The sequence below is a fragment of the Oncorhynchus clarkii genome, chromosome 9 (genome assembly GCF_045791955.1).
Source record: "Oncorhynchus clarkii lewisi isolate Uvic-CL-2024 chromosome 9, UVic_Ocla_1.0, whole genome shotgun sequence".
Classification (NCBI taxonomy): Eukaryota; Metazoa; Chordata; class Actinopteri; order Salmoniformes; family Salmonidae; genus Oncorhynchus; species Oncorhynchus clarkii.
Window position 1 is genome coordinate 60509458 of NC_092155.1, and position 26975 is coordinate 60536432.

The 26975-nt window shown below is 42.2% G+C and overlaps 1 protein-coding gene and 1 pseudogene across 2 annotated transcripts in view; both read right to left on the minus strand.

Annotated features, from left to right (window-relative positions):
• Positions 1-1379: 1379 nt before the first annotated feature.
• LOC139417582 (5'-nucleotidase domain-containing protein 2-like) lies at positions 1380-9804 on the minus strand (annotated as a pseudogene).
• Positions 9805-13230: 3426 nt separating this feature from the next.
• LOC139416658 (protein bicaudal D homolog 2-like) overlaps positions 13231-26975 on the minus strand; it is a 39397-nt gene continuing 25652 nt past the window's right edge. Inside the window, exons 6-10 of one of the 2 annotated variants that reach the window (XM_071165601.1) lie at positions 20290-21204; positions 19533-19709; positions 18138-18289; positions 16107-16455; positions 13231-15087 (exon numbers count right to left, since the gene is read on the minus strand). In XM_071165601.1, the coding sequence (XP_071021702.1) occupies positions 15082-15087; positions 16107-16455; positions 18138-18289; positions 19533-19709; positions 20290-21204 (1599 nt within the window). In that variant the 3' untranslated portion in view covers positions 13231-15081. The remainder of the gene's footprint in view (positions 15088-16106; positions 16456-18137; positions 18290-19532; positions 19710-20289; positions 21205-26975) is intronic. The other variant, XM_071165602.1, reaches the window with a different exon arrangement.

Consider the following 26975-nt stretch of genomic DNA (forward strand, 5'->3'; position numbering starts at 1 on the left):
CGTGCAAAATAGTCGATGCCTTCAGCGTATCATACATAACCTACTAGGAGCTTCAATAACAGTTGAGAGCCAGCTCTTGGTAGTGGAACAGTTGGTTTTTCTCAGTCAGCCATAGTGACATTTGAAAATGCATAATCTGGGAAAAACTGAAGTGCCTTCAGTGTATCAGCTACAGAATAGCTTCAATGTGCCTTGGCATAGATTCTACAATGTCTGGAACTCTACTGGAGGGATGTGACTCCATTCTTCCACAGGGAAATTCCATCATTGGTGTTTTGTTGATGGTGGTGGAAAATTCTGTCTCGGCGTCGCTCCAGGATCTCCCATAAGTGTTCAACTGGTTTGAGATCTGGTCACTGACACACACACACACACACACACACACACACACACACACACACACACACACACACACACACACACACACACACACACACACACACACACACACACACACACACACACACACACACACCCTTTAAACCCCCTATGCTCCTTTGAGACCCTCTTTCAAAGTCCCTGGGATCTCTTCTTCTAGCCATGGTAGACAAAATAACGGGAAACTGGGCATTTTTATACATGACCATAAGCATGATGGGATGTTAATTGCTTCATTAATTCGGGAACCACACCTGTGTTAAATATACTCTGTACCCCTCATTTACTCGTGTTTCCTTTATTTTAGGAGATAACTGTATGTGATCGCTCAAATCAATTTGAATAGATGCCTACCTCAAAAGTTCATACACATTTCTTGATTTACAGATTTTGATTGTCTAACTTCTTGTTCTTCCAATGCACAATTACATTTTTATGGACATGAGAGCTTGAATTGGATCCGTCAACAATCAATAGGCTACACATGCAACATCATGACAAATGAAAAAGGTTACAACAGTGACAAAATTGTTTAAATTTAGCCATGTTCTATTGAATGTATACAAGCACAAAAACAGGTTTTTAAAAGCAGCTAGTATTTTGAACATACATTGTTAACATACTATGTCTTCATCACGAAATAGACATGTGTCCATGATGGGCACATGCTGCATCGGTCTTTGCATGCTGGTCATCAAATGCAACCAGATATTTTGTTTGCCAGTCATACAGGCATGGGTGTATGACCCATTAGTTAATAACTAACATGTATGAAGGGTGTTTAAGTTAAAGGTTTCTGAAGTTCATGTCTATTAGTGGTTCACTTAGATCTGCCAGAGAGTAACTCCTATATAGGCCATGATACTACTCACAGTATTCAATTACAGAAATAGCAATAACCTAAGCTTATTCTCTGAATAATACTGATCTACAGTGCCCTCTAGTGGGCTGCTTTGTGAATGTCCATGTTGAGAACCCAGCAATGACAACCCATTGTTGGCTCAGCAGATGTGAGCCATCTCCTCTAGGAAAGGGGTCTTCATGCAGCCACTGCAAATCTGGTCCATCCACAGGGGCACCTCATGCTGCAGAGGGATGCATAGGGGGTAGAAGGTATAGGAGAGGTCGTAATTTAGCACACAGCTGATGGAGGCCATGTTGAACAGGTTCTTTGTTCTTAGTCTGAAAAAAGGGGACACGGTCCTAGAAGAGGGAGAATACCATGTAAAGGACAGTATGTACCAAGGTTTAATTAGTGAGTGAAAGAATATAATAAAATAATAGTATTTTGTTCACCAGAGTTAGGGCCTCTTTACACTACACTGACGACACAAACTAGGTCCAGGAGAGATACTGTGTAAAGAGACAGATCTAGATTCAGATCCTTCCAGAGGTAGTGTGGGAGACATCTACCCCCCCCCCCCCCCCCCCCCCCCCCCCCCCCCCCTCTGAGTTGTACAGTGTATAGACAGGCTCTCCCACACCACATGTCCCTGCAAGAATTACCTTAACACCAGTAGACAGCATTTTTATTATGTAAGCCACATTGAAAATTAAAGGCTTTTAAAATAGCCACAGATTTGTGAATCAGTGCATTAATCAAGTGTGCAACACTATGTGCAATATGGTTTAGATGAGAAGCTCCTGTATAGTTTGAATTGCTATCCTTATTTGGTTTGTCTATATACAATGGTATTTACTGTATTCTAATAGCTGTACTCATGAAGCAGGAATGTGGCTTTGGCCACACCACATCCAAATCTGATGAAGAGAAATAGATCTCACTAAACATATTTTACTGATGTGCATACACCCTTAGCTTCTGTCTTGGGTTTCACCTCTCAGCATGCAGCATGAACATAACTATGTTCATATGACTTCGACATGTGTCTAGTACATTGGTTCCTACTGTAGCTTACCATTATAATCATCCATCAAATCAAAGTTTGCAGATGTAATATCTAGCAAACACAATACACACATAATCCAAAAAGTTTAAAAAGTATAATATCAGAACAAGCCATATCAGAACAAGCAATATAAGCTTGAGCAATGTCAGAGTCCAGAATATAAAGTATGTCAGTATGGTCAGTACATTAATAGAACATGTGCGTACAGTATTAATTATATAGGATAAACCATGACTAGAATACTGTATTCGGAAAGTATTCAGACCCCTTGACTTTTCCACATTTTGTTACATTACAGCCTTATTCTAAAATTAATTAAATAAATAGTTTTCCTCATCAATCTACACACAATACCCCATAATGACAAAGTGAAAATAGCCTTTTAGATTTTTTTGCATATGTATTAAAAATAAAAAACAGAAAGACAGGTACATCCTGTTTCCATTGATCATCCTTGAGATGTTTCGACAACTTTATTGGAGTCAACCTGTGGTAAATTAAATTGATTGGACATGATTTTGAAAGGGAGAAGGGCCTTGGTCATGGGGGTGACCAAGAACCCGATCACCCAGTCACCCTGACAGAGCTCCAGAGTTCCTCTGTGGAGATGAGAGAACCTTCCAGAGGGACAACCATCTTTACAGCACTCCACCAATCAGGAATTTATAGTAGTGGCCAGACGGAAGCCACTCCTCAGTAAAAGGCACATGGCAGCCCGCTTGGGGTTTGCCAAAAGGCACCTAAAGGACTCAGACCATGAGAAACAAGATTCTCTGGTCTGATGAAACCAATATTGAACTCTTTGGCCTGAATACCAAGTGTCAAGTCTGAAGGAAACCTGGCAACATCCCTACGGTGAAGCATGGTGCTGGCAGCATCATGCTATGGGGATATTTTTCAGCGGCAGCGACTGGGAGACTAGTCAGGATCGAGGGAAAGATGAATGGAGCAAAGTACAGAGAGATCGTTGATGAAAACCTGCTCCAAAGCACTCAGGACTTCAGACTGGGGCGAAGGTTCACCTTCTAACAGGACAACAACCCTAAGCACACATTCAAGACAATGCAGGAGTGGCTTCGGGACAAGTCTCTGAATGTCCTTGAGTGTCCCAGCCAGAGGCCAGACTTGAACCCGATCGAACATCTCTGGAGAGACCTGAAAATAGCTATGCAGCGACACTCCCCACCCAACCTGACAGAGGTTGAGAGAATCTGCAGAGAAGAATGGCTTATACCATCATACCCAAGAATACTCTAGGCTGTTATCGATGCCAAAGGGTCTGAATAGTTATGTCGATGTGATATTTCTGTTTTATTTTTTACAATTTTTTTGCAAACAACTCTAAGAACCTGTTTTTGCTTTGTCATTATGGGTTATTGTGTGTAGATTGATCAAGGGAAAAAAACGATTTAATCCATATTCTAATAGGGCTGTAATGTAAAAAAAAAAAAAATTAAAAATGGAAATAGTCAAGGGGTCAGAATACATTCCGAAATGCACTGTACAGTAACAGTATGTAAACACTGTTAAAATGACCAGTGTTCCATGCCTCTATAAACATAGTGAGATAAAAGATTCACTCACAGCTAAGTCACTATAGAGACAGTCCCCAAAGTAGAGCACACTGGACCCTCTCCAGCCTGTCAGCCTCAGAAAGTCATACAGAACCAAATGTCTCTATATGATGTTCAAGGGGGGGATTAGGTCACAAGCATTGTAGTTTAATAGTGAAGGTGTTCAGACTTGTTTGCAGATCTGTCCTTTGTCCAGACTGTTTATTTTGTCCCACTAGAGGTCCCCATTTCCATCTAAGCATCTAAAAGGTCTGTGAGATGGTTTGTGAGATGGTCTGTGAGATGGTCTGTGAGATGATCTGTGAGATGGTCTGTGAAATGGTCTGTGAGATGGTCTGTGAGATGGTCTGTGAGATGGTCTGTGAGATGGTCTGTGAGATGGTCTTTGAATATGATTCCAATAAACACATGACAACATGGCACATAAAAACACTTCATACTCACTTCACAGTCATTGAAGAAGTGTGGTTTGTCTGGCTGAACAATGACCCCGTCAAAGAAGTCCCTCCAGTCTTTCCCCACCATGAACCTCATGCCTTTATCCCTACAATCAGAGTAATCATAGCGATTGGGCCAATCTTACAGAGAAAGCAACAGAGCGGCGTCTCGTTCCATTCATCAAAATACATTGTGCTCACTGTGAATGACATATGCTCGTGCTTACTCTTCCCATTCAGCAATATTGTTCTGTCTGAATGATACTTCAGTGTTTGTGCTTCCGCTATCAATCATGTTCGGTATTTATGCAAAGTGGTTGACATTAGGAGAATTATGGTCAATTTACCATCAAATCAATATGTCATCCAAAGCAACATATGACCCTGGTTCTTCATCCTCATGAGGAACACTTTCTTCCCGTGGCTGATCAGGCATTGCAGAAAAGCATAAGGCTCATCCCCTCGCAGAATGTACTTCTCTATGGAGGGGGGAAGACGAGGGAAATGTACACAACAACGACAACAATTCAAACTTTTACATTTTGCAGGCGTAAAAAAGAAAAGGTGTTTGACTGGACAATCGCTCACCCAGATCTTGCATGATCCATTTGTACATGTAACCTTTGATGTGAACCATTCCAATGGCTTCCTGGGGATAAAAACATTAATAAAAACATCAATGTTTCCATATGCCTTTAAGGAGCACAAACAGTAAGTGCACATAAATATACTTAAATTCAGCTATAGCCTGTACTCATAGAAAATTATCAATTCAACATGCTTATACTCAGGTTTTGAATATCACGCTCTCTACTCAGACCCAGTCTAATTGATGAGGGAGGATATAGAGAGCTAGATCTCGTCTTTCTCTGGCAGACAAAGTGAATCTGAGCGGGACAAACTGTATCCTAAACCCTTTCACCCCAGTGTGGAATGAGAACTGCTATTGTTCCAGAGTCCACACGTCTGAGTCCCTGGCAACCTCTCTCTAGGTGGACAGACAGCTGAACCTGCTGGTGAACATCCCCACTGTGCCCAAACGGTCAAATTAACCGGGCAGAGGGTTTATAAAACCAGCAAGAGGGAGTGAAAGAATATTACACAGGGTGAGAAATGGCATGAGAAACGGCATGAGAAACAGGCATTGTGCTGAGACACTCACTGAGACATCTTTGATGAGGTGCTCAGGATCGTACTCAATGTCGTTGGAGATGAAGAAATCATTGGCCACAGCCAGGAGGGTCATCTCTGGGATGGAGAAGATGTTCATGAACTGCTTCACTTTGAGATCCTATGGACAAGTCCATATTACAAGTCAACTACTTACTGTATGCTTATAAACTCACTTATAAACCCTCAGTTTTGTATGGTTATAAACACACTCGTCAACATATTACAATGGCTCTAAAATTGGGTGTGATTAACAAGAAATGCAGTTACAAAATGGGTATAAAATACTTATTTCTAAACATGATATTACCACCCGGTGCTTCTAGCTCTAATGAAGGACCATGTCTGGAACCACTCTCTTTCCAAGGAGGAAAAAATGAAACCAGTGCCCACAGTGAGCGAGGCCTGTACACAGAGCTAATCCCTAATTTATGAAGACATGGAGCCCAGTACCAGACCCAGAGGACTGTGGGTAGTGGAAATACAGTATGTTTGAGATGGAAGATTAGGAGGCAGGGGAAGCATGTTGTGCTTCCTCCACAGGGAGACATTCAATAGACATAGAAGAATGTGAACCTGAGTGAAAACATCAAAGCCCCAGGTCTTACAGACTGAACCTGATGAACAAAACCTCCCTGCTGGAACAAAGTGCTCCACTCACTCAATTTGCAAGTTACGGGAAAGTCCATGTTCCAAATGTCGCCTAACCTTCCAGAATTCAAGACGCTAACACCTGTGAAATTGTGATTTGTCCAAAGTACCGGAACTAACGTTGCACATTACCTCACGCATCCCGATGTATCATGAATGATCTACGGTACCATTTATGTTTATGTAGTCTGTCCATAGAATTCGCTGATCTGGTGTAGGGGGACATGGTGGGTAGCCCCACAGAGCCTCAGGACCTCATCTGGAACTGGGTTCAGCCCCCTACAGGGTCAACACAGTTTTAGTACCAATCAAAAGTTTGGACACACCCACTCATTACAGGGTTTTCTTTATTTTTACTATATTCTACATTGTAGAATAATAGTGAAGACATCATGTAGTAACCAAAATAAGTGTTAAACAAATCAAAATATATTTTATATTTGAGATTCTTCAAAGTAGCCACCCTTTGCCTTGATGACAGCTTTGCACAATCTTGGCATTATCTCAACCAGCTTCACCTGGAATGCTTTTCCAACAGTCTTGAAGGAGTTCCCACATATGCTGAGACCTTGATGGCTGCTTTTCCTTCACTCTGCAGTCCAACTAATCCCACACCATCTCAATTGGGTTGAGGTTGGGTGATTGTGGAGGCCAGGTAATCTGATGCAGCAAACTATCACTCTCCTTCTTGGTCAAATAGCCGTTAGACAGCCTGGAGGTGTGTTGGGTCATTGTCCTTTTGAAAAACCAATGATAGCGGGACTAAGCGCAAACCAGATGGAATGGCGTATCACTGCAGAATGCTGTGGTAGCCATGCTGGTTGTGTGCCTTGAATTCTAAATAAATCACTGACAGTGTCATCAATAAAGCACCCTCACACATCCTCCTCCATGCTTCACAGTGGGAACTACACATGCAGAGATAATCCGTTCAGCTACTCTGCGTCTCACAAAGACACAGCGTTCGGAACCAAAAATCACAAATTTGAACTAATCAGACCAAAGGATATATTTCCACCGGTCTAATGTCCATTGCTCATGTTTCTTGGCCCAAGCAAGTCTCTTATTCTTATTGCTGTCCTTTAGTTGTGGTTTCTTGGCAGGAATTTGACCATGAAGGCCTGATTCACACAGTCTGCTTGAACAGTTGATGTTGAGATGTGTCTGTTACTTGAACTCTGTGAAGCATTTATTTGGGCTTCAATTTCTGAGGCTGGTAACTCTAATAAACTTATTCTCTGCCGCAGAGGTAACTCTGGGTCTTCCTTTCCTGTGGCGGTCCTCGTGAGAGCCAGTTTCATCATACCACAGCGGAGGTAACTCTGGGTCTTCCTTTCCTGTGGCGGTCCTCGTGAGAGCCAGTTTCATCATACCACAGCGGAGGTAACTCTGGGTCTTCCTTTCCTGTGGTGGTCCTCGTGAGAGCCAGTTTCATCATACCACAGCGGAGGTAACTCTGGGTCTTCCTTTCCTGTGGCGGTCCTCGTGAGAGCCAGTTTCATCATGGCACTTGATGGATTTTGCGACTGCACTTGAAGAACTTTTTAAAGTTCTTGAGATTTTCCGGATTGACTGACCTTCATGTCTTAAAGTATTGATGGACTGTCGTTTCTCTTTGCTTATTTGAGCAGTTCTTGCCATAATATGGACTTTGTCTTTTACCAAATAGGGATATCTTCTGTATACCATTCCTACCTTGTCAAAACACAACTGATTGGCTCAAACACATTAAGAAGGAAAGAAAGTCCCTAAATTAACTTTTAACAAGGCACACTTGTTAATTGAAATGCATTCCAGGTAACCACCTCATGAAGCTGGTTGAGAGAATGCCAAGAGTGTGCAAAGTTGTCATCAAGGCAACGAGTGGCTACTTTGAAGATATATTTTGATATTATTTTTTTTGGTTACTGTTCTTTGTTCTTTCATAGTTTTGACGTCTTCACTAATATTCTACAATGTAGAAAATAGTCAAAAGAAAGAAAAACCCTGGAATGAGTAGGTGTTTCCAAACTTTTGACAGGTAGAATATATATATATATATATATATATATATATATATATTTTGCATATAGATATAGATATATATATAAATATATATATATATATATATATATTGCATATAGATATAGATATATATATATATATATATAATATATATATATATATATATATATATATATATATATATATATTTTACCTTAATTTTATCAGGAAGTCATACTGAGACCAAGGTCTATTTTAGAAATGAGCCCTGAACTACAGAAATAACAGAAAATACACACATCAAAATATAAATACAAAAAGCAAGCAGAAAAAAAAACAGTCATAAAAAACAGACACATTCATCAGTGAAAATTGGTCTAGAGGCTTAGAATTGAAAGGGTCTCCATTCAAGTCAATGATGGCATAATTGGTGGACTGGCATCCATTTTGAGTGGACCCATGTCTAGGTTTAAGATGACAAAGGTTAAGACAACAAAATTCTAATATCCCAATACTCTTTGCAACAAATGGGACCAGCTATGCTTGTTAGCAACAGCGCTGGCAGTTAGCAATGGCACTGGCAGTTAGCAACGGCGCTGGAGCCAAACCTGTATATTTTTTACCTAGACCCATGCCAGGAAGAAAAGCAGGAAGTGTACCCTTCAATCTGTGCTTTTTTATTTGTATTAATAACAAATCAATACAGAAAGTACATGAGGGAGCACAAGTATATACAGTGGGGCAAAAAAGTATTTAGTCAGCCACCAATTGTGCAAGTTCTTTTTTATTAGTAGAGTATTGAACTGTCTTAAAATACAGTTCAATTTATTTTTGTAGGGTAAGAAAATGTGTTTGTTTTTTTGTAAATGTACATTTGTGTATATGAAATTTGGCCAAAAGAATAATGAAATTAATTACATAAAAAAAGTTCAGCTTATTTCTATCGTATGTGAAGAATCCAAGCAGTACGTCTCTCCACAATAGTGTAAAATCTTCATAAATGTGTTCAATTATAAACCTACTGATGTCTTGCCACAGTTTTCTTACATGAATACAATGCCAAAAAAGATTCAACACTGTTTCTGGGTGGTCATTTTAAAAGGAGCAATTTGAGTTGATGTTTTCCTTAAACTTCTTCATATAGTGGTTGGCAGGATAATATTTATGAATCATTTTAAAGGAAACTTCCTTCATTTTGTTAACAATGTGTGTGGCAACATCCAAACTTTTTTCCAACACATATTATCAATAAATCCATTCCAATAAGACATGACATAAATAGATACAACATCCTGCTGAAACAAGGTTCGTATCGCTCTGTTGTTGAATGGACCAAAAGAGTAACAAATCTTTTCTACTGATGAGTCAACAGGGTCAATAGAAGGTAGGCTCTGAGGGTCAGGTCTTGACACGTTCCTGAATAACAGAGCAACACCTATTTAGAGTTTTCCCCCTTAGTTAAGACTTTCAACGTTTCCCTTTACTGTGGTAATTGCTATTGAATCAACACAATATTAGCCACTTTCAATGCAACATACCAAAAATCTCTTGCATAGTTTGTTTTGGTATGTTGGTACCGTGCGGCATAACCAATCAGAGCTGCAGTAGGCCTATTTAAATGATAGTGCCCTCGAAGCCGGTGTTTGGAGGACCCTTGGCAAGGGTGTTGTTAGCAGCAAACCGTGCCAATATATCGTCCATACCGGCTTCGAGGGCATTATAATGTTTATACCAAGAAGCCTTATCACTTTTATACAACGGGTTACCAACATTTTCAAATAATGATTAACATATTTTCATAAAAAATAGTTTGGTTAATTTATTCATACCATGTCATCCTTCCACAAGATATAGTCGCGGCACAAATCTAAGGTTGCTACCCAAGCAAGCTCGTCGTTCGTTCTATCAGTTCGGTTGCCAGAGACTTGACCCAGTCGTTCAGTCTTTTGTTCTGCATCTATGGATGTGTGTTAGTCATTCGTTCTAAATGTTCCATTGCCATAAAGACTGGCAACATTCTTCTCCCTTGCTTGCTAGCCAACTACGGCTAATTTACAGTCACGTCAAAAAGTGCAGCCAGAATAACAGCAAAATTGCTGCATTTGCATAAACTGTTTTCTAGTGACATTTGTTTGGATACATGCATAACAATGAGCTATTGAGGTACGATTTCGCCTGGCATAGAAAATGTGCTCACTCGTCAGGACACTGTTGTTCAGAGGAGCTAACCAACACCTCAGCTAACACAATATCTTCAAACTGAAGCTGGAAAGACTGCAAACTAGCTGCACTTTGATTCATTTGACATTTCTTTGAATATATCCATAAAAATTATGCCAGCTGATTCATGATATCTACTGTCTGAGAAACGCTGCCTGCCTGTCTGTTAGATTACTTGTTAGAAGCACAAGAATTTCGCTACACTTGCATAAACATCTGCTAACCATGTGTATGTGACAAATAACATTTGATTTGACTCGACCCCATGTCGGAGAGATAGACAGCAAGGTGTATATAAATCTCAGCTATTGAAAACTAAATGTTAGAAGAAATGTGAGATAATGTTTATCTGCTTTTTATAGTGGAGATCAACGTTTATAAAGTGCCTGGCTGAGCTGATGAGACATGGGATTGCGCAGTCAGATGGAACAGAGTAAATAGACATTTTAACATCATATATTTAGCAGGTGGTAACTTGTGGAATAGACACCGGCTGGAATGCAGTTTTAACCAATCAGCAATCAGGATTAGTCCCACCATTTGTATAAATGTAAATAGACCATTGCCATGTCTGTGCCATTTACTTTGAACTGGACTGTGTTTACAGCTGTGGTTGTTTTTTAGATGAAAGCAAGAGCCGCATGTAGCAACATGTGCACATTTTGTTCATACCATTTGCTAGTTAGTGAGTTATTAGCCCAGCTATTGTTTTTGATGGTAGGTCTACATTATGATCAAATAGCCACATTAGCCTACCTGGCCACTGTCAAAACTGTAACTTAAAGCAGGTACAGCCTCAGTGTTTACAGTCAACGTGCTCTGGAAGTTGCACAGAATTTTCAAAGACCTGAAATTTGCTCAGTGCCAAAAAAATAACATAACTACAGCTTTATACGATTTAAGGACTTACATTTTCGGTACTAATCAGTTTGAGGTGCTGCCAGCCGGAGTGCACAATGACTATGTACCTGAAGCAAAGAACAAAGGTTAGGCAAGCAACAACAGGATTACAGGGAAGTCATACGGGGTAAGACATTTGAAACACTGTACAGGATTTGAAGAGGCAAATTTACTTTTGCCAACACACAAAAACAAACAGCAGAATGTGTTTATAAGATAGATCACTGAACCAAAAATTTAGCAAAATTCCTGACTTATTTTGTGTGATTTGTAAGGATTTCAACAATGCATCTTTTTTTTTGCTCCGTTATTCCTGAGCAATCATATCAGTTACACAGCAAACACACAGACTCAGATTAAAAAGATGGCCAACATCAGTTTCCCAATCGGTCACAAAATTCCTGGAATATGACCACGGGGCCACATTTAATTTGGAGCTGCCTATAACTGATAAGTGGGTCACAGCCTTTTAGATAAGACAGGAGTGACAGCAGCTGGCCGTCAACATGATAGATTTCCCTTATCTAACTGGTAACCTCATTCTCGAGTCTATTTCTCCCCCTAGAGTATCAAGACCCTTATGTCTTTCTATTGAGGGTTTTGCCAGGAGCGCAACTTTCACTGGGGACATGTGTCCTCCCCCCCCCCCCCCCGTTTTATAATTGCAATGTGACACAAAACGATGCGGAAGCCTCCAAGCAGTCGGGTAGGCTATTTGGAGTGTTCATCCTAAATGATCATTTACAAAATATGTTTATATTCCCCCCCACTTCTAAAACCAAAGTAGCACCCCGGGGTTTTGCTGTGTGTGTGCTGACATAATGATGCTATAATCTAGTGACCAGATAATGAAACAAAATATGCAATCATATGGCTAGTGGGTAAATGAGTGCGTCAGACCATGGCCTGCCCTACAGGGGTTTGGGATTAGTCCTGAGGTTGTTTTGATATTCCCTGGATGAGTGTTAGTTTCAACAATTTCATTTTCTCAGAACAAGACCAATGACTGACAGGACTGCCATCCAGCTGTCATGTTTGACCCACGTTAAAACCTAAGGAAGGATGAACTGTTACAGCACTAGTCGAAGAGGATGAACTGATACGATCCTTGTGCATATTGTCTTCAACCGACAGATGACAAAACTGACATCAGTGGCTGATGGAGAGTACTGAATCCGTCCCCATCAGCACCCAAATGGCTGTAGTTGCACATTATAAGCGATATGTCACCATAAGTGGATGCACATTACAAATGATGGGAATCCCTTAAAGTTTAGCCTACCTGACGTTGAGTGATAGGGGGGATTTCTGACAAAGGAAAACTGAGTTCACTCTACTACTTATCGTGCACAAGCTGTTTCCTCTCATTACAACGTGCCCATAGGTATGTCCTATGATCTGCTTTTGGGTCGGTGGAGGAGTACGATCGTCCGGACATGGCTCCTCGGGGCGCTTCTTGCCTCCAACCTAATGTCTGAGCGGCAGGTGTCGAGGAAGCAGCAGGTAAAGGTATCGCTGCCGACCTGTAATTTAATTCACAGCTTTGATCTTTACATTTCTTCTCTCCATTAGTTCAACCATTTTCTTTAATGCACAGCCCAGTGCGATATCCACTTTTTTGCAGGTTATTTTAAGAAAAAACGTCAGAACCAATGCATACAAATATACCGGTATTGTTTACAATTACTATAAAAAGGAACCAATGAATTTGCTGGCTGATTACAAATAAATAAATGTGCCGATATAACAGGTTTAACTTCACTCTACACCCCCGGTATAGGGAGAAGGGCCTGGAGTTAATTGAACCAATTACAATAAGTTGGGCAAATCCAACGGAGTAGATACAATGTAACAAATGAAACATCAAATAAATTGGACACAACTCGCTTCAAAAGATGCATTACCTCAACTTTTGACTTGCCATGTCATATTAGGGGAAGGATCTTTAAGTATTAATCATAAAGGCAAAGAAAACATATAGTAAGATTAATGTCATCAACCCAAGAATTACTGACAGTGGTGTTGCTTTATTCTCCATCACACAATAAGTTGTTCACAGGTCAACAAAATGAACTTACTTTACATACACAGAAATTGATGCAGACCATTTCGGCATATTAGGTTCTATCGACAAATAAAATAAATGTACTAATTCATTTTGTCCACACATACAGAGACGTATGATGATCAGTTACATTTACTAAACACCTACCTGTACAAACACATTTGTGAAAGAGTGAGAAAACAGAAGGGGGGGGGGGGGGGGGGTTTAAGGACAAAGAAATTTACAAACTACAACAAATACCAAAGAGCCTATTAGTTTCCCGAAAAGCTAAACAAAGCTCCATAATCATATAAAACCTTAACTACATATCTCATCACTACAACAGTGTTCAACATATTTAAAAAGATGATTTAGTCTAAACATTAAATGACTGGAGCAAGAGGAAAACCAAGGCACTGTTTTCAACATTGGAACCCCCAATTAGCATGATGTATTGACCTTCACTAAACACAGCACGGAAACCCACCTGGACCAAGTTGATTTGAGCCTGTTTTTTATTATTATTTATTTTTAAATTATAAAACAAATTGCCAAATCACTAAGGCTACTAGATATAAAGGTGGATGTGCCCCACCGTGGACCCTGCACTGTAGGAGGCTGGCAGTGTGGTCCAGTAGGGACACTGTATTAGAAGACCCACGACCACTGCAACCCTGCTGCCAGGAGACGAGAGGGAAATTAATTAGTTAGAATCCATAGAAATATAATTAAACAGATGTCTGTTCACGTAATTCTATTTCTATGGAACCGTCCGCCTTTGAGGCCCTCCTTACTCAGGTCCTAGAAAACAGCAGTCTGCAGGGCCTTCAGTCTCAGAGCTATCTGCATAGTTTGAAATGAAGCATGCCCGTCAAATATTTCCCATCTTTTTGTTAGCTAATTCATTCAACTGTGATATAAACCTGAGGTGCTGAGGCTACAGATGAATAATTTCCATCAGTGATATTGATCTCCTGACTGAAGGGCATGGCTGGTTGGCCAAAGCCAAACAGTCAGGTAAGTCACAGGACAAAGAGAAGGATTTAACAGTTACCGCCAGTAGAAGATGCAGAGCTAAAGAAATAAACCTCAAAACACCAGAGAGACAGGACTCGTCAGTGTGCATTTAGTATTTCAATTATGATTAGTAAGGCTGCTGTGTTTTAAAATGCCCATGAAACCAAAACAGCACACCTATTCCCTACCTATTGCACTAGTTTCAACCAAATCACCATGAGCCCAGGTCAAAAGTAGTGCACAATATACAGTAGGGAATATGGTGCCATTTCAGATGCAGCCATGGAGGTCACATTATGCAGCAGTTGTCCAGGGGGGATGCTGCCTGACACTAGCAGAACGTTGCACGTTGCCAGGCAGACTTCGGCATGTTGCCAGGCTAAACGTCTTCACTAGTGTCAAAAAACTTGCAGCATCAAAATGGAATATATTTGCATAAATATACATCAACAGCAGGACAGGGTTTTCAGTTTGAAAGAAAGGGTAAATAATACTGTGTAGGTCAGAAAAACAGTCCTTTACTTCATAACATTATAAATAAAATCAGAGTATGTTTTCTTCTTTAACTCTCCCTTCCTGGTTGCATGCAGGTAGGCATCTTGGGTCCATACAGAGGGTAGGAAGATGGAAAGGAGAAACGGAAAGGGCAGCCAGTCCACCGGGTCTGATGAGTAGAGTAGAAAGGTCTGGGATGAAGAGGATGTGTTTGGAGGAAGGGAAGGCGTTTGTTTCAGGAGGTGGACATGGAGAACACGGTTCTTATGGAGGACTGGGGGGATCGTGACGACTGACTGGTTTTACCGCTGCAGACACAGGGGGAGACAGAGACATAAAAATTAAATTTAGTAATAAATCGAAGGACCAAAACAAACTGAAAAAGGATACTGTCACTGATCCACAAAGCACAACAATTGGTTAAGACAACAGGTAAAACAATAATAAAAAAAGAGTAAGTATTAACAAGAGGTTATGAGACAGGTGCCATCAGTAGACAATCAATGTATTTTGCCTGTCTACTTTCTATAACTTGGGCAACATTCTTGAGCACTTATGCTGACAAAACTCCAAAGGGTCATTGGTTGTGTGAGCGTGATCCTCTGGGCTGTGAACTACGAGCCCTGGCTGGTTGTGGGTGAGGAGGATCACTGGTGCCCCTATAACTAGGCCTACTCAAACGACTGGGTGATTCTGAGCCTGGGGCCCGTCTGGTCCTACTGGACTGACTTGGGAGAGAGAGGGGAGCTGCTGTAAGGCACCTTGGGGTTGGAGAAGATCTTGTGGACACCACCTCTGAAGAATTTGATTTGTAAACAACGTTTTGTTGTTTTCTATGGACAGAAACCTCCAAGGTTGGCTTCAACACTGGCTTAACAGTGCCTTGTGGGTCTAATACGTTGACAGAAGGGATAAAGAGAGACCTGGAAGTGGCCAGATTCTCTATCGATCTGGAATAGGAAGACTTTACTCTGGAGGCAGAGGACAAGGAGCACAAAGTGTGATTGGTGAAAAAGGTATCTTCATGATTAGGGCCTGAAGCCCATCTGGCACCACTTACAAGAGCCCTCCCAAAGACTACGCTATCCAGGGAGCTGGAAGACCCTCTACAGGAGTCAGACTGGGTGTCATCCTGTTCCTCCCAAGGACTCAGCCCTGCTCGGAACACATCAGTGACACTACGACTTCTAATGAACGTGGCATCCCTGGGGAGCTTGGCTGCTCTGCGTGGTCGGGGAGTGGTACGGGTAGAGGAGGAAGGGGTATATATAGGAGGAAGAGGGTCAGGATGGAAGGAGGTAGTGGTGGAGGAAGACCGGGTTCTTACAGGGCTGGTGTGGAGGCTGTGGGTAAGGGCTCGGAAGTGGTGGCTGGCAGTGCTGGACACACTGTTGGTGAGGACTGGGCTGGAGCGGGGACTGTTCCTGCTCCGTACGGGGCTGTTGCGCCGGGGGCTTCGGCCCGTTTTGGTGCCCAGCTCCTTGGCCCTGACGCGGCGAGGGCTGTTGCCGAGGCCGTGGGGGGACATAGGGGCCTCCAGGTCCTCCAGGCGCTGGGTCAGGGCCAGCTTCTGCTGGATGGCCATGCGGAGCAGGGAGTTCAGGGTCTTCTTCTCATCCTCAGCCGCTGCTAGCTGCCTCTGCATCTCGTCCAGCTGGGTGACATACTGGTCACACCTGGAGACACATGCATGTTAGAGCAACACAATCACACACATTTAGTAGACATGTTAGACAGATAAAAGTTATACAAACTGTACACACATAGAAAACATTATCTGAATAATGTACTGCTCATCATCTCAACAGCTATGACAAACAAACACACAGAGGAAGATGACACAGCCATTTATGAGACAGACAGTAAGATCACATGGGACAAACGCAAGAGAAGAGAGAAACCCAAGAAAATACAAAGAAAGCAACGTTTAATTTCTGAATATGTTGAATAATAATTAGAGTTTGAGTGTGAGGCACTCTATATTACCACATGATGGCACCATTACAAAACATTTCCCAAATCAAATTTCAGTCAGGGTCTCTGGCCGTAGCAGCAGACTGTAGGCTTCTGCCACACCCTGCATTATAGGGCCTTTCAAACACCAGGCTTAATCAAATGGCAGCTCATTTAATGCCTAGTGAAGAGACAGAGCTTAATGTCTTTCCAGGGGGAAAAAGCATATTCAGAGAAAATACTCCTTTCCTTGAAAGCCCTTCTGAGCTTGCAGTACTGAACAATCGCTAAATTAACATCCCTCTAATAGTAACACACAGATACATTAAAAACAACACATACACATGTGGAACACATGTGGAATCACACGAGTAACAGTAGCTACAGTATTCAATACCGTACAGAACTGTGCAAGCAACGACAGACACGATCACAAATAACAAATGCCTTTGTCCCACCACACACTAGTTCAGGACATACATGCTGAAAAACACTGAAAAACACATCTGCCTGCCAACAAACAGTGTATCACACGTGAGGCAGGCTCTGCACAGGTTAACTCGGTCTCAGTCCACTCGTGGTTGCTAGCAGCTTTCCCTACAGAGACTGTTGGAGGCGGGGTAGAGGGGGAGAAGGGGCCATTGCGTGGAGAGTCTCCCTGACCCGATGGACAGGTCGGTCCAGGCTGAGGCTCCAAACAGAGCAGTAGCACGTGAGTGCTAACCTGCACGTGAGGAGAGGGATTGTGGCGGACTGCAGAGGGGTAATCTGATTAGATGACACTGTAGTGGCGGAAGCTCTAGCATGCATCCCAAATAACACCCTCTTCCCCATTTAGTGCACTATTTTTGACCAGGGTCCTTAGGGCTCTGCTCAAAAGTAGAGCACTATTTAGGGAACAGGTTCCATTTGGGTCGCAGCCAAGCTCTAGTCTACCATGTCATGGAATGTCTGACTGTCTCATCTAAACATGAGCCACAGGAGCACAAACATGACGATTAGCTGCTTAAAGATGGAGAACAATTAGTTCCACTGGAGTGTCTACAGTCTACTGCTAGGTGTAGATCTGCTCACAGCAGCAGAGGGAAGCTAGTCTGTGGATGTGCAGCTGGGTAGAAAATAGGCCTGGAATGCTAATCTCAGAGTAAACCTAACAGGAATTTGGACATCATGCAATATGTATATTTTTGATTGCAGCACATCACCAATTGACACACACAACTGAAATCCCTTTTGTGTGTGTTTCCTCAGACTTGAAATACAGTGTATTCACTTGTGATGCTGATTTCTGTTTTTAAATTGTCAAACAAATAGAGGTTACTGCACTCCTCCAACTCAGGTCTCTAGATTGCTGTTATTCTTGGTGATTGGGAATATAAAAAGGACAGTATATAAATGACTGTACCGGCTGGCGAACATCACCCTCAGTGAGGAGAAGGTGGCAGCGTCCTCCTTCAGGGCCTTAAGCTCGTTCCTCAGCTTCACCATGGTCTCAGACACCATGCTCTTCTCTGTCTCGTACTTGGTCTTCAGGTTGCTCAGAGCCAACTCTGCTGTCTGGAATAGAAACATTAGGATTCATTGTTACAGCTGGGGAAAATACATCAAGTACATAACAGATGGCAAAGTTGACCTCTCATCTGTTAGTGCAACGCAAATTTAAAAAAATGTCAGATGGGACATATTTTTAGCAATGAAAATATCAACCCTTTATTTAAACAGAAACAAGAAATACAGCATCGACCCTGTCAAAGCAAATTACCAACAATTAACTGGTAAATATCTTAATTCTAAAGTTTACTGTAAGTCGCTCTGGAGTGTCTGGTAAATGACTACAATGTAAATAAAGGCCATATTTATATAACTGTGCTAGAAGGGAACAAAGGTTAACCACACATGTTTTATGATAGTAATTTATTAAAACATCATAGTTCTGAATCTTTGTGGCAGTAGAATAGAAGAGCACCAGACATCTGAATTCAGAGGCTAACCCGTGACAGAGACGCTCGCCTAATCGAGCAGAGATTAGCCTTAGAGTTTGTGTGTGTGTGTGAGACAGCGGGAAAGAGGAGAGAAGAGAGAGAGAGAAGGGGTTGACAGAAGAAGGTCAGCCAGGGCTGGAGGCGTACAGAGTAGAGGGGGAGGAAGGAGCAGTGTACTGGAAGATCTCTGAGGAAGACGTCATCATACTCCCTCTCTGACTCAGTCTACACTCAGACCGTCCAATCATGTCTCACCCACCCCTTCCCCCCTCTTTTTAGGGAATATCATTTGTTTTTCATAGAAAAATATATATAGATCGCAAACAAATATGAGACAATTGAACAGAGGAACATCCCCTCCAGGCAGACTGATGGTTCTAGCAGTCAGAAGACAGACCTTACTGGTGTGGCTATGGGTCAGATACCCAAGGCTTTATTGACAAGCCAAGAAAACAGAACAGGATACAAAAAATAGAGAGAAAGACCAGAGGAAAAGTCTGATTGAATGTTCAGTTGTTATCAAGTCAGGACATTATCTAGTGACTGTCTGAGGATTACAGGTCATGGACACGTCAGGCTGAGAGTCAGTCAGCCCCAGACCCTCAATGAAAAAATAGACTAAACTTCTTTTCAAGACAAAAATAGAACTACACCTCATTGATGACCATTTGGTAAGACCAATTACGATAGTCAAGTTGGTACATCTTGTTACACAGTAAGTGACCCATCTGAGTCTGATGGTTGTGTGTGTTGTGTGTATGTGTGCGTGTTCAACTTGATGTGTCTATTGCATGACCTTGTTTGTTGTTGTACGTTACCTGTTTGTTGGCTTTGAGGACAGTCCTGAGAGTGGCAATCTGTTCTCTCTTGGTGCTGAGGAGAGACTTGAGCTTCAGCACCTCCTCCGCGAGGGCCTCACTTTCCAGCTCCCCTCCACAGCTGATCCCTCCCGAATAGGGCAGCGTGCCCCGGTGGCGACACAGGTCCACCGCCACCTGAGGGAAACAGGCATGACGAGTGCTTATTGCCTTAGTGATGTTATTCAGCATACTTTCAGTTTCACTGACATGATGGACCACTCAGGAAACACCTGTGTCTGAAGAGGTCTTTCCACCGAACTAAAGCAATGTAAAAATGATCCAAAATATCTCTCATATGTAGTATTATTAGTCTACTATACTACAGTTCCCAGATATCTACTTCCCAAATAATACCAAGCGCCAGACATTCTGCTTAACAGCTTTCTGAAAGAAGCCAAATAATACATTCTGTACCGTGGGACCAGAATTCAGCACGGCATACTATGACAACCTCTTAAGGATCCAACCCTTGTTTTCAATTTTCACCTAAAATGACATACCCAAATCTAACTGCATATAGCTCAGGACCTGAAGCAAGGATATGCATATTCTTGATACCATTTGAAAGGAAACACTTTGTGGAAATGTGAAATGAATGTAGGAGACTATAACACATTAGATCTGGTAAAAGATAAAAGAAACGTGTGTTTATTAAATGAACCCTCCATTAAATATGTATGTTTAGTGGAAGACAATATGGCGGCGGCATTCGTACCTGGAGGTGTTTGATTTGGCAGCGGATGACAGCCACCAGGTTACGTACGTTGGAGGGGTCCCTGAAGTCCAGCGTGGGGGAGCCAGGGCAGACTGGGGAGGGGGAGGAGCAGCGTGTCGAGGGGGAGTTGTCACGGGAGTCCTGGGGAGTACCAGGCCTACTGTCTCCATCCCCTCCGTGCACTGCTTTCGCAAACAACTCGTTGGAGCGGCGCTTGTTACGTCCGTGATGGGGGTGCAGGTGGTTGGACCTCCCTCCGCTCCCCCCTGACTGCCCCCGGGCCCCGTCGCGGTAGTAGTCCAGGGTGACGCGTTTGGGCGTGAGGTTGTTGCACACACAGATGTGGTGGTAGAGGTTGGCCAGCTCCTCAGAGAAGGCCAGCAGCTCCTCCTGTGCCACGCTGAGATGACCCTCAGAATCAGTAGCCACTTTCCTCGTCGCTCCGATCTCCTTCTCCAGCTCGCTGATGCGCTCCTGGTCCTGCCGGCTGGACTTGATGCACTGGCGGATCTTCTCAGCCAGCTCATGGGCCTCTCCCCTCCACCGCTCCTTCTCCTGCCGGCAGCGCTGCTCCAGGGCCGAGTAACGTTTCCCTGCCTGAGACAGCTCCTCACGCAGCTTCAGCAGCTCCTCGCCGGCCGCCTTCATCCGGGCCTCCAGCACCTCAGTGCTCTTTATGTCCAGCTCATAGTCGTAGTCATCCGCACCGTTGTCCAGGGTCCTGCTGCTGCCGTCCCCCCGGTCACCCGCTGCCTTCCCCTGGGGCAGGATGTGTTTCTGCAGCTGTACGGCCTCCAGCTGCTGGGTCAGGGAGCCCACCTTGTCCTCCTGCTCACTAAAGGCCTGCTGGGACAGCTCCAACTGCCTCTGGAGGTCCTGGACAGTGTTGGCCAGACCAGTCTTATCCCGCTCAGCCTAGAGAAAGAGAGGAACAGAAAAAAGGACTGAAAACCATTGCGTAATTTTTATTTGGCTTTGTACTGCTAAATATACACCACCGGTCCAAACTTTTAGAACACCTACTCATTCAAGGGTTTTTACTTTTTCCTATTTTCTACATTGTATAATAATAGTGAAGACATCAAAAAATAACATATGGAATTATGTAGTAAGCAAAAACCTGTTCAACAAATCAAAATATATTTTATTTTTGAGACATATGAGACATATTTGATGACAGCTTTGCACACTCTTGGCATTCTCTCATCAGGCTTCACCTGGAATGCTTTTCCAACAGTCTTGAAGGAGTTCCCACACATGCTGAGCACTTGTTGGCTGGTTGAGAGACTCATCCCAAACCATCTCAAATTGGTTGAGGTCGGGGGATTGTGGAGGCCAGGTCATCTGATGCAGCATGCCATCACTCTCCTTCTAGGTCAAATAGCCCTTACATTGTCCTGGGTCATTGTCCTGTTGAAAACCAAATGATAGTGGGACTAAGCCCAAACCAGATGGGATGGCATATCGCTGCAGAATGCTGTGGTAGCCATGCTGGTTAAGTTTGCCTTGAATTCTAAATAAATCACAGACTGTCACCAGCAAAGCACCCCAACACCATCACACCTCCTCTTCCATGCTTCACGGTGGGAAATACACATGCAGAGATCATCCGTACACCCACACCTCGTCTCACAAAGACAAGGGGGTTAGAACAAAAAAAATCCAATTTGAACTCCAGGCCAAAGGACAAATTTCCACCAGTCTAATGTCCATTGCTCATGTTTCTTGGCCCAAGCAAGTCTCTTCTTCTTATTGGTGTCCTTTAGTAGTGGTTTCTTTGCAGCAATTCCAACATGAAGAACTGATCCACACAGTCTCCTCTGAACAGCTGATGTTGAGATGTGTCTCTTCTTGAACTCTGAAGCATTTATTTGGGCTGCAATTTCTGAGGCTGGTAACTCTAATGAACTTATCCTCTGCCGCAGAGGTAAGTTTGGGTCTTCCTTTCCTGTGGCTGTCCTCATGAGAGCCAGTTTCATCATAGCGCTTGATGGTTTTTGCGACTGCACTTGAAGAAACTTTCAAAGTTCTTGAAATGTTCTGGATTGACTGACCTTCATGTCTTAAAGTAATGGACTGTCGTTTCTCTTTGCTTATTTGAGCCGTTCTTGCCATAATATGGACTTGGTCTTTTACCAAATAGGGATATCTTCTGTATACCAGCCCTACCTTGTCACAACACAACTGATTGGCTCAAACACCAAGGAAAGAAATTCCACAAATTAACTTTTAACAAGGCACACCTGTTAATTTAAATGCATTCCAGATGACTACCTCATGAAGCTGGTTGAGAGAATGCCAAGAGTGTACAAAGCTGTCATCAAGGCAAAGGGTGGCTATTTGAAGAATCACAAATATAAAATATATTTACATTTGTTTAACACTTTTTTGGTTACTACATGATTCCTTCCAGATGTTATTTCATAGTTTTGATGTCTTCACTATTATTCTACAATGTAGAAAACAGTAAAAATAAAGAAAAACCCTTGAATGAGTAGGTGTTCTAAAACGTTTGACTGGTAGTGTATAACAGAATGAATTACATATTTTCCAGCTATTTAAAAGTGCCACTTTGTTCCAAAACCATTGCTTAAAACAGGTATTTGCTTCATAGATTGCTAAATGTATAGCAAAACATGGCATTTTTAATTTTGAGTTTCCTGAGAGATTATTTACTGTACCAAGAATTCAGGCGACTGCACAGAACAACACATTCTGCACTAGACAAGTGATGTCAGTTATATATTTCAGCAGGTTGATATTTCTTCTCAGCGAGACAAGAGATATTCTCTTAGACTGTTAACATACATTTCGCCCTGGAGTGCCTTTTCATCCAACTAATTTATTATTCATGTAGTGGAGCAGCACTGGCTCAACCCACTCAAGTACTCTTATAACACCTGCTGGGCCTGTGTTGAGCAACAGCAATACCAAGCCACAGCTAAGTGCATTATACATTTACACAGTGCTGGACTTGAGCAGGAACTCACTGGAACGTACCGGCACCTCACATTTTCTAGTGCTCGAGTCCCTGCACCTCTTACAGAATATTAGCTCAAATGCATTGCACATAAAATATAAATATTTTATGTGCAATACTGGCACTCAAAATGAGTGCAAGCACCTATTTCAGTACAAGTCAAGCACAGCATTTACTTACATAATGGAAATAGTAGACCAACGGCAACAAGAGTTCTGAGCAGAGCTATAGGAACGTGTAGGAAAGACTGAGCAGAGCTATAGGAACGTGTAGGAAAGACTGAGCAGAGCTATAGGAACGTGTAGGAAAGACTGAGCAGAGCTATAGGAACGTGTAGGAAAGACTGAGCAGAGCTATAGGAACGTGTAGGAAAGACTGAGCAGAGCTATAGGAATGTGTAGGAAAGTGCCAATTTAATGTGCAATACGGTCTTTGTTGAGCCATTTGAACCTTTACTGTCAGTAGCGTCACGAGAGAGACTCATTGAGTGATCCAATTCTATTTGTAGCAGGATGTGGTCTATTGGCGGAAACAGCAAACATAGCAGGCCTGCCTCTCAGTCATGCAAAGCTAACCTGCCTGAAACCTTCATAATTCTCATAGAAAGTACAAGCCCAAAGGACAAGTAGCAGAATTAGAGCAGAGCTACATCTAGGCACTGACACGTGGTCTACAGGCCATGTCTGTTTCAATGTGGTTGCATTTAAACAATTCTTCACTGAAAGAAAATGTAAACAGATGATTCCTTGAAGTGAGTTAGTATACATTACATACAGAATGTGCCTGCTGAACATAATCATTATAATTCCCTTCTCCCAGCTGCCAATCGTCATGCTCAGAAGCACCTCTCACTCACAAGGCTCTCAAATATCTACATTCTTATTAGCCAATGTTCGTCACGTGATCGGGTCCTTCTCACAGGCATCACAGCTCCGAAGCAGGCTACAAGTGAAGACAGATATCGGGACACAACTGCACGCATCCCTCTTATTGAACTCTTAGGTGCATATTGAAGATGTTAGAAACTATCCACATATACTTTGTCAGCCAACAAGATGAGTAGGCCTAACGAACAGCAAAAGCACTAGCCTATGTAAATCTACTATCCCCATAGTGCAAAAGTTGACCTATTCTATTGGTCAGCTTGTCTTGTGCGAGAAATAAATATTCCAAACATAGTCTGGAACAGTTGTGGGATGCGATAGATCCCACATTCATACAACCACTGTACATCAAAAAATATTTTCTAAGAAATGAGGCTGATGCAACAGATCCGAACGTTTAGCTGAATTTTTTTGATTAACTATTAGTCCATTTCTTCACATTATAAGCGCTACGATGTGCACACGGCAGTACACTATTAGCGTGAATGTTCCAAAATGCAATTAGCGGTAAAACACCGTTCTCAAAAGTGCACCGCAAATGCGAGCGGTTTCACATGACAGAGTAAAATATCCTTCAGAAATGTAGAAAGATCTAAAGACAACAAGCATGGGTTGTTAATATGACTAGGATTGTGTCTTGGGTTGCTGGACATGAAAGAACGTTGCGAACATGAGAGAATTACTGGTTTCGATGGTTTATGAGAAAGTGTTCATAAAATAATCCCCTTAATCCTATGGTCGAAACATGGTAAGACATAACTCATGAAATTACAAAAAACTAGCAGGTTAAACAATTACATTTATGGTTAAATCGCTTCAAAATGTTGACTGCCTCCGCTCAAATTGCAAGGTGGGCGATGTTGCAGTGAGCAACAGGCATTGGCCTTTCGGAACGAACATGGCTCAAGTGTGTCGACAGAATCGAGCCTTTAGATATTAATAATGATCCTGCATTATAATTCTCAAACATGACTGGCGTTTAGTGTATATACAGTTGAAGTCGGAAGTTTACATACACCTTAGACAAATACATTTAAACTCAGTTTTTCACAATTCCTGACATTTAATCAGAGTAAAAAATCCCTGTCTTATGTTAGGATCACCACTATTTTAAGAATATAAAAATGTCAGAATAAGAGAGAGAATGATTTATTTCAGCTTTTATTTCTTTCATCACATTCCCAGTGGGTCAGAAGTTTACATAAACTCAATTAGTATTTGGTAGCATTGCCTTTAAATTGTTTAACTTGGGTCAAACATTTCAGGTAGCCTTCCACAAGCTTTCCATAATAAGTTGGGTGAATTGTGACCCATTCCCCCTGACAGAGCTGGTGTAACTGAGTCAGGTTTGTAGGCCTCCTTGCCCACAAATCTTCTATAGGATTGAGGTCAGGGATTTGTGATGGCCACTCCAATACCTTGACTTTGTTGTCCTTAAGCCATTTTGCCACAACTTCGGAAGTATGCTTGGGGGTCATTGTCCATTTGGAAGACCCATTTGCGACCGAGCTTTAACTTCCTGACGGATGTCTTGAGATGTTGCTTCAATATATCCACATCATTTTCCTGCCTCATGATGCTAACTATTTTGTGAAGCACACAGTCACTCATGAAGTAAAGCATCCCCACAACATGATGCTTCCAACCCCATGCTTCACGGTTGGGATGGTGTTCTTCGGCTTGCAAGCGTCCCCCTTTTTCCTCCAAACGATGGTCATTATGGCCAAACAGTTCTATTTTTGTTTCATCAGACCAGAGGACATTTCTCCAAAAAGTATGATATTTGTCCCCATGTGCAGTTGCAAACCATAGTCTGGCTTTTTTTAATGGCGGTTTTGGAGCAGTGGCTTCTTCCTTGCTGAGCGGCCTTTCAGGTTATGTCGATAGAGGACTCGTTTTACTGTGGATATAGATACTTTTGTACCCGATTCCTCCAGCATCTTCACAAGGTCCTTTGCTGTTGTTCTGGGATTGATTTGCACTTTTCGCACCGCGTCTCCTTCCTGAGCGGTATGACGGCTGCGTGGTCCCATGGTGTTTATACTTGCGTACTATTGTTTTTACAGATGAACGTGGTCCCTTCAGGCGTTTGGAAATTGCTCCCAAGGATGAACCAGACTTGTGGAGGTCTACAATTTTTTTTTCTGAGGGCTTGGCTGATTTCTTTTGATTTTCCCATGATGTTAAGCAGAGGCACTGAGTTTGAAGGTAGGCCTTCAAATACATCCACTGGTACACCAATGATGGGCTAATTGACACCATTTGAGTCAATCAGAAGCTACTAAAGCCATGACAATTTTCTGGAATATTCAAGATGTTTAAAGGCACAGTCAACTTCGTGTAAGTAAACTTCTGACCCACTGGAATTGTGATACAGTGAATTATAAGTTAAATAATCTGTCTGTAAACAATTGTTGCTAAAATGTACTTGTGTCATGCACAAAGTAGATGTCCTAACCGACTTGCCAAAACTATAGTTTGTTAACAAGAAATGTGTGGAGTGGTTGAAAAACGAGTTTTAATGACTCCATCCTAAGTGTATGTAAACTTCCAACTTCAACTGTATGTATGTATGTATGTATGTATGTATGTATTTCTACACACAAGCGCCTCCATGTCAGCATCGCTCTGGACATGACAGGCTGTAGCCAATAATTATTGGCTATCACCTACACGAAGGCAAATTATTTATGTACATTAACATAAACGTACAGTATGTTTTTCTCTTGAAACTAGGGGGCACTATTTTTAACGTTCCCAAAGTAAACTGCCTATTTCTCAGGACCAGATGCTAGAATATGCATATAATTGACAGTTTAGGA